Here is a 15592-nt window from a genome sequence, read left to right on the forward strand (position 1 = left end):
TTTCTTTTCTGTTTGAAGTGAATTCCCAAGCTATCAGAAATCATCACAGCAAAATATTCTCTAAACTTTAAATTACTTATTACTTTTAATAGATGTTTGTGTGGTATCTTGTCTCTTACATTGTGGTTATAAGCTTCCTAAGAACTAGATCATGTCTTCTATTCCCTTTCTAACTCTCCTTAATATCATGTACTACAGACGGCATGATTTGGCAAGTCATTTAGCTTTTCTAGGTCTCAAGCCCCTCAATGTAAACTAAAAAAATGAGTTATGGCCTCAAATGTATATTACAGCTTTTAAAGTTATGATTTGTGTGAATTTTTTCCTTTGAATAACTCAATAAATTTTGGGGGGAATATACAGATTACATAAGTTACTGAAAACAACAAACACACTTAATGTCAGTTTAGCCTACGGTTGTGCCTCATTTGTATTTGATTCTTTTAAATGAGTTCCATATAAATTACCACAGGTGAATAGCACAAGTTATATGTGGTTTTCACAATGATATTAAATGACAAAAGAAGGTGAAAGGGGCAAGAAAGAAAAGTAAAGACTGGGTATCATACACTGGGCACGATTACTCCTTGGGTAACTACATTTTTAAATAATTCAAATTTAAGGCATAGGCTCTGAAGTGAAAAGGCAGTTAGACATTGTCTTAGTTATCTAGCACTGCTATAACAGAAATACCACAGGTGGATGGCTTTAACAAAGAGAAATTTATTCTCTTACACTTTAGAAGTCTAGAAATCTGAATTCAGGGTGCCAGCTCCAGGGGAAGGCTTCTTCTCTCTGTCGGCTCTGGGGGAAGGTCTTTGTCATCAGTCCTCCGTGATGGAGGAGCTTCTCAGCACAGGGACCCTGGGTCCAAAGGACATGCTATTCTCCTGACTCTTGTTTCTTGGTGGTATGAGGTTCCACTGTCTCTCTGCTCACTTCTCTCTTTTATATCTCAAAAGATATTGATTTAAGACACAACCTAATCTTGAAGATTGAGTCCTGCCCATTAACATAATTGCCTCTAATCCTCCCTCATTAACATCATAGAGGTAGGATTTAAAGGAAAATCACATAGGAAAATCACTGGGAATCATGGCCTAGACAAGTTGACACACATTTTGGGGGGACACAATTCAATCCATAACAGACATTACTAAGCCAACTTTATTTTCAGTGGCATGCCTGATACATGACCAGCCAGTTCTTGCTTAGACAATTCCAATGATAATATCCAATATTAAAACTAAGCAATACAGAGAGGTCATGAACTGGAGTGCCATTGGATAAATTCAGCCTTTAAAAATATTTGATATAAGACATAGAATTTTTTAATTAAATTATTTGTCAAAAAATGGAATATTAAAAATCAAAATATACGTGACTTCTCTTGAAAAATTGAAATTTGTCAATATTGCTGCTCACTTTACACATGGCAGGCACTTTTCCATTTGCTAATATCTTTGTCCATCCACATTAGACATTTATGTTATTTACTTGGTTCCTGTTCACATTTGTACTTGAGACAACTATGGTAGGTTCTTCCTTAAACTGAGCAAAATTTACCTCACTTTCACTTTAGTTTCTTTATCCTTTTTATGTCTTCTGAAACCAAGCTTAAAGCCTAATCCCTTGTGAATGAAATGGCCAATTAAGTATTTGAAGAGACATAATATTCTCACCACTCCAAAACCCTTGAACAGACAGTCATATAATCAGCCCATGCATAATCAATTTAGTTGCATTTAAACTTTGATCATAGCATTTTTGAAGACTTCTTTCCTCTAGATAAACACCAATTCCTTCAGCTGCTTCTCTTGTAACTTAGTTTTATGTATTGAACCATAGTCATATCTCTTCTCCGGGCATTCTATAGTTTGTCAGCTGCCAGTTGTGGTACTCAGAATGCAAAAGATAGCTCCAGACTGCTGCAGCCTATGACTTGACTACTATTTCTGTTCTGAATATCTTACTACTATCATTGATAGTTAAGACAGAATTGGTGATGATTCTAGTTAAAAATGATGAGTTAAATACATGAGTTAAGGTCTGCTCTCTCCTGAAACTGCATTAAAATAATGTGGGATTACAAATAAATAAAGAAACCCATAGGGATAAAGAGAATAGGAAAAAAATTATAAAAGCTGGACACCAGATGGTTAGTGTAACTGACAACACATCCAAGAAATCTGAATTCAGCTTTAACAATAGAACCAAAAGGCTCAGGAATTGAAGGCATCAGATTCTTCTGGAAGAAGGGGCAAAAATGGGCTGAAAGTCTGCATAAGAAATTATTAGGTTTCTACATCACCATTCTCCAATGTGTGGCCAAGGAACCATCCCTGTCCCTCCTGGCAGAAGACTGAAGATGTTTCCTCTAGAAAACCTAAAACAGAGGGTATCTCAGGGCTGGGAGTCAACAGGCAGTGTTGAGAGCATTTATAAATAGGGAGGGAAGTGAAAGTTGACACACTGATTACAGACATGCCAGGCCTTCTCCTCTACCTCAGCTTCCAGACCACTGGAAGGGCACTAGAAGAGTCTTCAATTGGGAACATTACCAGCCCAAAAGGAAAAACATAAGGAAAGAGTCAAATATATCACGCTGTAGAAACAATCCCCACGTATGCTTACAAAGCTTCCAATAAACATTTTAGTACACTATGGTTAATATGTGAAAAAACAAACAAGGATCAACAGACAGAAGAAAACGCTTAACATGAAAAACAAAGACCTTCAACCCCCCAAAATGAAGGAAACGGGATTATGCAGGAAGAATAAAATTCAAAAAAAAGAAAAGAAAAATCTACTCATTAATACTTAGAGAGATAAGAGAAGATGTTACATTCATAAAAAGAGAACATGAAATTATAAAAATGAGTATTTAAAGAACAGATAAAAGAGCTCTTAGAAATTTATATATGATAGCATATATACAAGGGGGAAATCCTGGTGGTGTAGTGGTTAAGAGCTATGGCTTCTAACCACCAGGCCCTCCTTGGAAACCCAATGGGGTAGTTCTACTCTGTCCTATAGGGTTGATATGAGTCAGAATTGACTCGACAAGCAATGGGTTTGGTTTGGGTTTATATACAAGGTTTGGAAGATAAAAAAAAAAAAAAAAACTCTTCCAGAAAATAGAGATGGAAACTAGGAGGGGAAGAATAAAAAAATGACAGGATGAGTATTTGAATATTTCAGAAAGAAAAAGGAGGGACATCATCAAAAATAATAATAATAATAATTCCAGAAAAAAAAAATCCCAGAATAAAGGACATAGTTAACCAGATTTTAAAAAATAAAAAAAAATCCATCAAATACCTGGAACAATGCATGAAAATAGGTGCACATTAAACCATGTCATTGTGATATTTCAGGGTATGGGAAAAGAAAAAAAAGATCCTACAAGCTTCCAGAGGAAGACAGAGAGGAAGAAAGTGAGAAAGAACAGTTTCCCTGTAAAGGAACATGAATCAGAATGGCATAAGGCTTTTCAAAAGCCACACTGGAAGCTAGAAGGCAATCAAAAATGCCCTACATACTCTGAAGGATGATTATTTCCACCCTAAAACTATCAAATGTGAGGGCAGATTAAGACATTTTTAGACAAAAAAAATTTTTTAGACAAGGTATCAAAAAATTATCCCCCAAAAATTATCCTTTGGCTGCTCTCTACTATAGGGCTTCTATGAGTCAGAATCGACTTGCGGGCAACAGGTTTGTTTTTGGGTTTTTTTTTTTTTTTTTTCTTTTTTCTTTTTTACTCTTTCTCTGAAAAGTGTTGGAGGAGCTATTGTACCAAAACAAGGAAGTAAACCAAAAAAAGGGAAAGCATAGCTTTCGTGAAACAGGGAATCCAAAGGTGAAAGGAAAAAGGATCCCAGAATATGAGATGTGCAGGACACCTTAAGAGAAATATGTTCACATCAGAATGGGTGAAAAGTTCTGGGACAGAGTTTTTCAGGAAGATGGGTCTGGACTGTCAGCCTTTCAGCTAGTGGTGAAACACTTAACCGTTTGTGCCGCAGAGACACTAGAGGTCTAAATTAAAACAACAACTTAAGGCAACTGCCTGCCACTGCCGTCAAGTCAACCACACACTGTTAATTCTAAAGAAAATAAGATATCGTGCAGGAAACAAAAATTAATCCTTGTACACTGACAGCTTAGTTGCGCAACGTATTTGCATAGTTATAAATTATGTCAACGCTGAATATTGCTCTAACTCAATTCACAATGTAAGTCTCAGGGAGGTGGGAAGTGAGTGAGTAGGGCCTGTGAAAGAAACTGAATCCTCGGCCTCCTAAGGATGATGTCAACATAGTGAAAAAAACTGATCAAGAAGTAGCAATACAAACGTGTTATTTAGAGATCCGAGGGCAAATATTTGAAAGGATCATCTAAATGAGTGGAAAGCCTTGGAGGAGAGCTGGGAACCGTGAAGGGGCAGAAACAGAACACTGGTGTTTTTCGTAACAGGCTTATGGGAATATTTGGCTCTTTAAAACTAAATGTAAGGGAAAGGGTGGAGATTGAGTTGTTTCTTAGCAGCTAGATCAAGATTTTTCCAAATTACTGGAGAGCTTCCCGTGGATATGCCTGTTAAGTCAATCACAATCTTTTCAAATTGAACTTATTATGTTTCTCCCTACTCTTCCATCCAACTATGCTCTTCTGTGAGTCCTATCTCAGTCACATCACCATTAGGGAAATCTGGTGGCGAAATTGCAAATCTCAACATCATCGTCTATTCCTTTCGTATCCAGCGTTGCCAAATCTTGTCTTTGGTAAATGAAATCTCCTCTTACTCTACGCCTTCTCTCTACTTTCCCCCAACGCTACTGGCAATACCCCAAACCCTCATCATCTACTGTTACACTCACCTTTTTTTTTAAAAAAACAAACTTATTGAGGTGTATTTTACGTATTATAAAATTGAACCACCTCAAGAACAAAATGCAATGATTTCTTAGTAACTTAGCCTAGTGGTAAAACCATCACCATAAATCAGTTTTAGGACATTTTCTTCACTCCTCCACCTCAAAGTTGCACCCTCCTTTTAGTTGATCCTCTCCACTTCTTCCTTGTGGCAAAGAGATTTACATTACTAAAACATCTAAGGCCCCAGACTTAGGAATAAAACAGAACTAGGTTTACATTCCAGTAGAAACTTAGTTCAGACGCATACTAACTATATGAACTTTGGGAAAGTATTTATAAGTTTTATAAAATGGGGAAAATATTATCTATCCCTTAAAATTATTATGAGAGTTAAAAAAACAGAACATCATAGTAATTTTTTAATTGTTTATATTGAATTTGTGGTTAGCTCAATAATCCAGGTACTCCCTGTGAATATGTGAGGTTTATTTCTCTAAGAGTATACTTACATTACTGATACTTTAATCTGAAAGCATTCCTCCTATGTAACTTTCCTGATGTTTGTTAGTAATACCATACATAATAAGTTACATCTTTTTAATGGCATTTGCTGAAATCATTAAGTTAGATTTCATATGTATACAGGTATTATAGTTTTTTTTTTAGAAAAAACTATAGTTTATACTGTTTATACTATAGTTTATACTGGTATGCAAAAACAATGAATCTAGGACACTGGCTTAGCTCTAAGGAATAATGTGACTGTTTTTGTACCAACATTGTTTCCAACCATCTGCTAAATACAATTCAGCTAGCAATTAGCTAGCAATTAAGCCAGCATGTCAAAAAGCTTAACTGCCAGCTCAACCAATTTTCAGAGTTATATTAATGATAGTAGCAATGCAGCAAACTTAATTTAATAAAAGCGCTTTGAACATAAATCCCAATAATTCTAACTAGTTTTCTGAATCAGATATACCTTTTGAAGTAGAAGCAAGCTGTACAGAAAAAAAAATTGTTGAATATAAGGATTGAAATTTAATACCGAATTCTTTTCTTTCATGGCTTTTTAAAGCCTGAGGCATTTTCCCTTACGCAGAAATATTTACCTATCACTGTTTGCTTGTCACCTCTTTTCCTTTGATAGCCATTGTTCAACCAGAACATGCGCCCCTGATTAAACGGATTTCTTCATTTTTTAATTTAAAATTGTCTTGTGGTTACTGAAGATATTCAAAGCACTATCCTGATAATAAATTAGGCCTTTTTTCTAGTGCTGTATTACAAAATATCACAGACTATAGAGTCAGACCTCCCTAAGCTGGAATTCCAATGTGGGCACCTTGCTGAACTTATTTATGCCTCACTTTCCCCACCTGTAAAATGAATAACTAGACCTACCCTGCAGGATTTTTCCAGAACTAAAATTAATGAACGTTTCATGGTCGGTATTTAGTAAGCACTCACTAACTTCTATCCACTGTAAACCTTGTTTTCTGTTGGAATTCATAATTTAAGTGATTGTAGATATATCTTTTAAGCATAAACTGTGGATGCTTTAGTTCCTAATCTACTCTTTAAAAAAAAAAAGATCTAATACTAACTCACTTCTCTACACACAAAAGAAGCTCTATGGCCATCCATCACTCTGACTTAAAGAAGTAAGCAAAGACTCTGAAAGACGCCAGTGTTCAAAGGCAGTCCTTCTCCCTGTAAGCACTTGAAGATGTTCAGGGTTTATTTTTCCCTTGGAAACCTGTCAGTGGAAACATGAACAACTTTATTCTAAGAAAATCCCAGACCCCACATTGTGCTTTGACTTTGTGGTGAGGAGCTGTCATGTAGAATGTGGCAAGGAGGTTTCTCTCACCTTCTTTTTAGGTTCATAGTTTTGGCGCCACGGTGCCAAATTGAACTATCACTTTGACTCCATGAAAAGATTTGACATCTGGACATTTATTTTCATTCTTTGATTCCACAATAGTTCATAAATATATTCAGCAAGGATTTAACTTGTTTGTAAGACTCTGAGTTAGCTGCCAGAGAGGCAAAGATGGATGAATGTTTCGGCCCCAAAAGACTTTAGTGGCAGAGACATGGATGCACACACACACATGTACTCACACACTCACAATAAAAAGTGATAAGTAGAATTGTGCAGGTAGAGATAACATTATGAAGTTAAGAATAAATTTAAAATATTACTCATTTCTAGTAGAAGTAAAAGTGGATAATTATTCAAAAAAAAAGAATGAGTTGCTCTGTTCCTTTCTATTTCAGCAAAATAATTACCGAATCAGAACTGCTTGTTAAATTGTGAACCAACAGCTTAATAAACAAGATATACTTTCATGTGTGCTTTTATTAATGGAATCTGTCATTGCTCAACAATTATAACATTTCCCATTGAGGTGATGAGAAAAGTCTGTGATGACTACATATTACTAAAACATAGAGTGATTGTATTCCCATTAAATTCCTACGAATCAATTCCACTGCAATTAAAGCTTTTTCTCAGCCCAGATAATGTCTTGCAAGCGTTTACCTTTCAAGTTAATGATTGAACGAATGAAGATAAGTTGCAGGTTTTTTCTTTGTACTGTAGTAACGTAACACTGCCTTTGGGATAGGCCATCAGAGAAGTTAGATGTATTTTTATGTTAATACAAAAAAGCAGAAAGTAATTTAAAACCTTATGTTTGCCTAAACATAGAAATGAAGAGGCCATGTCAAAGCCAAAGTTATCTTAGTAGCATATGATTCTTAATAATCATTAGTGATGAATGATTTTGAAATGGGCAGTTTGTAGTAACTGGGTAATCAATATAGATTCAATTCAAGAAATATTTTGAGCCTTTTATGATAACATGTTTCCATGGCTTTTACAGTTTAAAAACATTCACCTCTTGTTCCTCATTTGAGCATACAGCAACTCTCTGAAGGAGGTGTTATTTTAAGCCCATATTTTAGAGAAGAAAAGTACAGTTAATGTGTCTAGTAATTAGCAGAAGCATGAATCCCAAATCCTATATCCTTTCCAACACTTTATGTTATCTCTTCTACGTGTAATGCATTAAGTGAGGGTTGCAGAACACATCGAAATGTTTCTTGATAACTGTTTGAGTTGAATTGTGCTTCTCAGTTCATAAAGAATTGCCAGCTATATTATCCCCTTTGAGTGTGACAATGGCCTTGTGAGACAACGGCTCAAATTTCCAGGAAATGTAAAGACTAATGAGAAAAGGATAAGACAACAGTACAACTAACTATAAAACAGCATTTGATCAGGTCGTTGACTGATCAAAGGAGACAGGGATCACATTCAGCTGGGAGGATCAGGAACGTCGGCTCGGATTCCAAAGATAATTGGAGCAAATGGATACACAGAGCCAGATGAGAGTGGAACTGCACATCTTTAAAGTCTTGCCCTATACCGGTTCCTTGAAAATCTGCTATGCTTCTTTGACCAGAGATTTTATAGAGAAAAATATATATATATTATAATACCTTCAACATCAAAAAGTGTAAGTTCTTAGAGAGCACATATTTCTGAATTCATTAGAGAAGAAATGGATATACCAGGCAAAATGAAAGAATTCCCACTGTAACATCAATCTTAAGCAAAAGTTCATTTTTGTGTCATAACAAAAGGGTAAACACAATGACCTAAAATTGAGAAAGTTTTGGATTTAGTAAAAGTTGTAAGATTTGGGATGTTTTTTCATTATTTAGAATAATAATTGTTCAGTTCCAAACCTCCATTCCCTCTTTTTCTTGAGATACCAAAACCAGGTATTAAGAGCCACGACATTTTGAATGAAGAGCATGGTGACCTAGATTGGCTAGAAGTTAGGGGGCTAGGAGATAAATATAAAACCACTCTTAGGAGAAAGAATGAAGGCTTAAAACCAGAAAAGCCAAATCCATGGTGAGAGCCAAAACATCAGCAATAGTAGGCAGCCAGGTATGAGGTGGAGTTAACATCAGATTCAAGTTTTTTCAGTGCTCAAACTATAGTGCTCATCACAGCTCTCAGTGGGTGCTGATCACAGGTGTGTGTGGTTCAGCCTCAGACAAAGGTCTAGAATTATAGAGGGCAATAATGTGGGAGGAAGGTGGGTCAAATTTAGCAATTTTCAGTAGCACTTTAATTGAAGGTGTTTTGGGTCTACATCTCTTGCTCACTTTGTCTCCCTTTTAATCCATGTACCTGGGTCACCTTTTCCAGATTAAACCATTTTTCTTCTTTAACTCATTATTTCGTGACTTAATTTGGATGATAATTATCTGAATTTAGGGGGAAAAAAAAACACTTGGTTAAATTTTAAATAGACTTAAGATTTTTTTATGTTAATAGTTATGTAGACATCAGAGAAAAGGAAAAACATATGCTACCTTGTTTGCTGCCATCAGTACCCTCATATATACATTAGTTATATGGAGAAACCTGAAGTTAATAAATTCATAGAAAAAAATCAAGGAATATATAGGTTGTATTTTTTTTATCTACATATGTGAAATAAATGTGAAGAAAAACAGTCTAGGTTTTGGCTATTTAAAGAGACTGATAGTAATTTTTTAGCCTTGGTTGGCTCTACCAACCCATTTCCTCCTCTGAAACAAAACCTCAGCCCCAGAAGTTTTTTCACTGTTATCCCCCGAATTCGCCAGGCTTCTTGCTCGGTGCTCACTTCCTCAGTGGCTTCTAAGTAGCAACATTGGCCAGTGAGGCTTTTGGCATAATTCTCATCCTGGCAGTTTCTGTAGATGGAGTATACAGAACCTGGCAAATATAGAAAATTATGTTATTTAATTATCATTTTCAAAGAATTATTATTTTTGTTGTTTTGACATACTCAGTGAAGATCGTACTGTCTCCTTTGTATGCAATAAAACACATTTATGTAAACCTCCGACACTATAGTCCCTGGACACCCTGCTAACTCAGAACTGAAGCCACTCCCCAAGTCTACCATTCAACCAAAGATTAGACAGGCCTGTAAAACAAACAATAACACACGTAAGGAATGTGCATCTTAGTTCAATCAGGTATGTAAGACCAAATGGGCAACACCTGCCCAAAAGCAAAGACAAAAAGGCAGAAAGGGACAGGAAACCTGGATGAATAGACACGGGGAACCCCAGGTGGAAAGGGGGAGAGTGCTGACACATTGCAAGGATTAAGGTCAATGTCACAAAACAATTTGTGTATAAATTTTTGAATGAGAAGCTCATTTGTGCTGTAAACTTTCATCTAAAGCACAATAAAATTAAAAATAAAAACATTTATATAGTTCTTTATAGTTTGCAAAACATTTCCCAAATATAAACTCTGTTAAAATCTGTTAATCCTCACAGCAAAACCCAGAGGTAGGTACTATTACCATTGCTTTATATATATATATCTTCCACTGCTGTCGAGTCGAATATATATGTATATATTCGACTCGACGGCACTGGGTTTTATGTATATATATATGGAAACCCTGGTGGCATAATGGTTAAGAGCTTCATCTGCTAACCAAAAGGTCAGTGGTTCAAATCCACCAGGTACTCCTTGGAAACTCTATGGGGCAGTTCTACTCTGTCCTATAGGGTCGCTATGAGTCAGAATCAACTCAATGGCAATGAGTTTGTTATATATATATATATATATATATATATATATATATATATATATATATGAGGAAAGGATGACTTAATGAGTCTAAGTGACCTGACCAAGTGACCAAAGCTTAGATTCAAGCCCAACGTGTGTGATTCCTCTGAGCTAGAACTAGAATTCTGTCCTCTGACAGCAGGACCAGGAATGTCCCTATAATCAGTCTTATTTTCAATATATAAATTTTATTTTTGGAGAATTAAAATGCAAAAACATGTAGACACACATTTACATAGACATTTTACTAGTCTTAAAATTTTAAAGAATTTGTAGGTAAGGATATCTCCATATTTATGCACCATTTATTTATCACAGCTTGTTGATTTACAAGTTAGCTTTAAAAAGTTTTCTGCTGAGCTAAAATGTATATAGCAATACTTATTTTCCTTTTAACACACATTATGAAAAAGAACAGTAATGAATACCCCCAAAATCTTATGGCTCTATACAGTCTCAGGTTTACAAACACCTGACTTACGTACAACCCGTAGTTATGAACCAACCCCATAAAGCCTATTATATTAAAAATTTGAGGTACATATAATGGTTCATAGTAACAAATAGGCACTACTTTGTGACACACTTCAAAACATTATTATTATTATTGTATTATTATGTTAAAGATGTTTTAGTGTATCTGGAAGTGTTTTTTTAATGTTTTTCATGCACAGAAAGGTACACTATATTCTGTATACTAAGACAAACATTTGACTAACTGACATTAGATACAAACTGTACCTAACTTTTCCAACTTACATATAAATTCAACTTAAAGACAGGCTTAGGAATAGAATTCATTTGTAATCTGGGGACTGCCTGTATAATATCTTTTACTACCACAAAATATAAATAAATAAGCTCAAAATATAACATTTTAAAACCCAACTCAAATGATGGCATAACCACCTGATAAAATATATTAACAATAATCAAAATCAGCAAAAACTGCTCAGCTTTTGAGATAGTCGTTAACAATATGGGAATAAGTTAGAGAAGCATGCACATAAGATGATCTCAGTTATTCACTATCCAGTGCTTCTTGACATTTGCACTAGGGGAAACAGTTAGTACGTTATTGACAGAATTGTTATTGGGGTAGGTTTCTGTAAATGGAGTGCACAGATCCTGGCAATTAGAGGAAAGTCTATTAACATAAAATATAGCTTCATTTATTGAGCACTTATTAATTGCAAGTCACTATACTAAACATTTTGATTTACCACTCAGAGCCCTGAAAGTTAGGAAGTAGTTAGCCTCATTGTGTAGATGACAAAACTGAGACACAAGGAAAGTTGATTATTTCAGCTTTGCACAGTGTCACAAGGCTAGTAAGTGGCGAAGCTCAACATTGAACTCAGGGTGTTTAACACCAGAGTTTATGCTCTTAACCATCACACTAGCAACATCTAAAGAACTTAACCTTTAAATTTTCAAAGGATTGTTCCAACAGACATTTCTTCTGAAAGACAATATATCCCTTTTTTACTTTTTTCTTCTGTGAGCTTTTCTTTGACTTTTTCGGTTAGTGTTGAACTTGTCAATTAGGTTATTTCATCCACCTTCCTTGAGTGACTATTTCTATGTTAAATATCTGATTTTTTGCCCTTTGTTTTTGTCGTGTTTTCCCTCAGACAGAACATCCTTTTTATGAAGGACTATATGTAAAATAAACTAACCAGAAAGACCAATCCGTTTATGTAAAGCTTGATTTATTTATATAATACTTCCATCTTTTTTTTTTCTGTCTAGATTTCCTAACTTTTGTTAATTCCATTAAAAAGGAATATACTTACTTTTAAATGTACATAGATATATGTACATAATTTACATGATTAAATAAATTAAACTGAAAACATAATATTACCTTACCTGCTTCATACCCTGAACAGTACACAGGGTTTACATTTTCATGAACTGTTTTTTTCATAGTTTATCCAAATAGTTCATGAGCAACCCAAGGTAGTAGTCATTTGCTTTTTCCCCCCAGAAGCTCAGAAGAAGCAATTGGAAGAGAGTATAGAGCTGATCCAGGACGAATGTGTATCAGAGAATGCAGATCACTCTACAGAGGAGCCTGCTGAAGGAGGGCCAGATGCGGATGGAGAAGAGATGACTGATGGGATAGAGGAGGACTTCGATGAAGATGGGGGTCATGAGCTGGTAGGAACTAAACATTTGGTGTCCATACCCTTTGGATAACAGCATTAACATGTCAGCAACTCATCTATTCTAAAATAAGGATTAAATCATTTGGGGCTTATTTCTCATATACATATATTTAAGACAACACCAACACAGTGCCTTGCACAGAATAAGTGCTCAATTTTTTTATGCTAAATGAAAATATGGGGGAGTGAACAAAAGAATAGTAGAAATATTACATATGGGCTAAACCTAAAAAACCAAACCCGTTGCCATGAAGTCAGTTCAGACCCATAACGACCCTATAGGACAGAGTAGAACTGCCGCATAGGGTTTCCAAGGAGCGCCTGGTGGATTTGAACTGCCGGCCTTTTGGTTAGCAGCCATAGTTCTTAACCACTATGCCATCAGGGTTTCCACATATGGAATAGGTGTCACTAAAGTCCTAAAAGAAAGATTCTCATTCACAAATGCTTCATCATGAAAGGAACCCTGTGTTTGTGCAATTACAAGTAAACTGTAACATGTGTATAGTATCTTGGCAACATGAACATTTACTAGAAGATACAAAGATTCCTCACTTATTTGATAGTTCTATTCGCTACTCACTGTACAGCCAGCAGTTTTTTCTACAGCCAGCCCCTGTGAGGACTCTTTGGTGTGCGACCAGGCCACCATTTTCAGTGCCTGTGATGTTTGATGTTCAGTTTAGTCCGTTTGGAAATTTAGCAGAGATTTGATTTTTTAAATGCTTTCTTTTCCCAATGTTGTAATCATGGTATTTCTCATTTCCAAATGTCCTTTCCTGCATAACCACACCAGGGATAAGATAAATATATGCTGCTGAGGAGGTTAATTCTCATATTTTATCAACCATGAAATTAAGTATACTATCTTAAAGGGGCTGACAAATGGAAATGGTGAAAGGGAAAGAATGTATGTGTGTGCATGTGTTGCCAACTCTCAAATATCTATGGACATATATCAAATTTGGCTTATCCCCAAGTATATCAGGTTCAAATATACTAGTATATATAAAAAACTGTTACTTAATTTCATTGTGATGGTTATGCTTTTTATTTTACTTAATAGTTTCAAAGAAAGCTTAATTTTATGAAATTCTATATTGACTTTTAACGTTTTGGCTCTGTTTAGATTACGTAACACCTTCATTTAAACCTTTCCAACATGAGCATTTAGCACCACCACCCCCTCCATCCCCACAAAAATCTGCATAGATTTAAGGGACTTGAGTACCTGTTTTTAGAATTGTATTGATTTCAGAAATCTGTTGAACAGTGCCTAGAATGAAGAACTAACAAGTTTCTCAGTTTTTCCATAGGCAGGACTTTAATTCGACAATGTGCTTTCCTCAATCCATTCTAGCCAGACTCTTTTCACCACCCCACTGTGACTGCTCTTGTAGAGGTCTCCAAAGGCCTCCATGTTACTATTTCCAATGGCTACCTCTTTGTTCTTATTCTATGACTTTTCAGCTGAATTTAATATAGCTGACCTCTCCCTTCTTCTGAGAAATTCTCCTATCTCACCAATTTCTCCTCGGTTTCCTATGCTAAACACTTCCCCTCCATACTTCCACTCTCAATGTTGGAGTACATAAGCCACCTTCTCTTCTCTAGCTAAACATTTTTTCAAGGTGATTTCATCAAATACCATAGCTTTAAATATTATCTATAGGCCAAAGATTCCCAAATCTATGTTTTATTCCTGACCTCTTCTTGGAACTTGAGACTCAAGTATTCAACTGTCTGTCTCCACATAGATTTTCAATAAACAGTTGAAACTTAACATGGTCAGAAACGTTCTTGATTTTTTTCCAGCCATCTTATTCCTCCCTCAGTCTTCCTCATTCTGCTAAATAGCATCACAGTTGCTAACACCAAAAAAAAAAAAAACCCTAAGATTTATCTTTGGTTATTTTTTCCCCCTGATACTCGTATCTACAAAGCATAGCCCAAAAATAGATACACCTCCATTAAAATTACCTTGGCCTGAGCCACTATTTTCTCTCATCAGTCTATTCAATAATCTCCATACTGCTTATCGTGCCCAGAAAAGGGGTAAAAATCTTTCTAAAGTATACATCAGATAATTCCATTCTCTTGCTTAAAATTCTACAAAGCATTTCATCACACTTAGAATCAAAATTTCCAAGTGTGTCAATGTAAATTGTGATGAGAGTAGGTGGAAAATGACAGTAGCGATGAGAAAGGAAAACTCCAGATGCTGAGAGGAAAGACATCTAAAGCACAGGTATAGGGACTGACCTTAGACTGAAGAGGAACACTCTTCCACTAAAACTGACATAGTAGTCTGAATATTTGGAGGCAGGAGTTTGAGAGAGTTCAAGCACAAAACTATAGAAAGTCAGAGCTGTGATCACCTGTAGGGAGTGAGGAGGGCTAGGCAGCATCACAGATCTGAGTAAAATGAAGAATATTTGAAGAAGTTAATATGAAAAGTATAAAGATTGGCAGTTAGCGAGACTAGGCAATTGAGGTTAGAGACCAAGTATTAGTAGAGCAGTGTGTTTGCAAACTTTAGTGTGCATCCGAATTACCTGGAAGACTTGTAAAAACACAGATTTCTAGGTCTCATTCTGAGAGTTTCTGATTTAGTAGGTCTGAATAGGGTTCAATAATTTGCTTTTCTAACAAGATCCCAAGTCATGTTGATGCTGCTGGTCTGGAGACCACCCTTTGAAAACCAATGCTATGTATGAGGCATCCATCTGTCCACCTCTGGAATTTTCTCCATTGGCTTTTATCAGCCCTGGTGGAAACATGGAGAAAGCAAACAAGTGACCGGTTCAGAGTTGGATTTTTGTCAGATAAGAGCAAAGAAAACAATAAACGGAGTTGGGGCTATAGTAAAAAGAGTGGCTGA

General features: G+C 35.7%; 1 protein-coding gene across 4 annotated transcripts in view; it reads left to right on the forward strand.

The window, feature by feature from the left end:
• Positions 1-13457, forward strand: part of RALYL (RALY RNA binding protein like) — a 406641-nt gene extending 393184 nt beyond the window's left edge. For 3 of the 4 annotated variants that reach the window (XM_023545831.2, XM_064267879.1, XM_023545835.2), the window contains one exon: positions 12531-13457. In XM_023545831.2, the coding sequence (XP_023401599.1) occupies positions 12531-12742 (212 nt within the window). In that variant the 3' untranslated portion in view covers positions 12743-13457. The remainder of the gene's footprint in view (positions 1-12530) is intronic. The other variant, XM_023545832.2, reaches the window with a different exon arrangement.
• Positions 13458-15592: the final 2135 nt, after the last annotated feature.

Source organism: Loxodonta africana, chromosome 14, assembly GCF_030014295.1.
Source record: "Loxodonta africana isolate mLoxAfr1 chromosome 14, mLoxAfr1.hap2, whole genome shotgun sequence".
In the NCBI taxonomy this organism is placed as follows: Eukaryota; Metazoa; Chordata; class Mammalia; order Proboscidea; family Elephantidae; genus Loxodonta; species Loxodonta africana.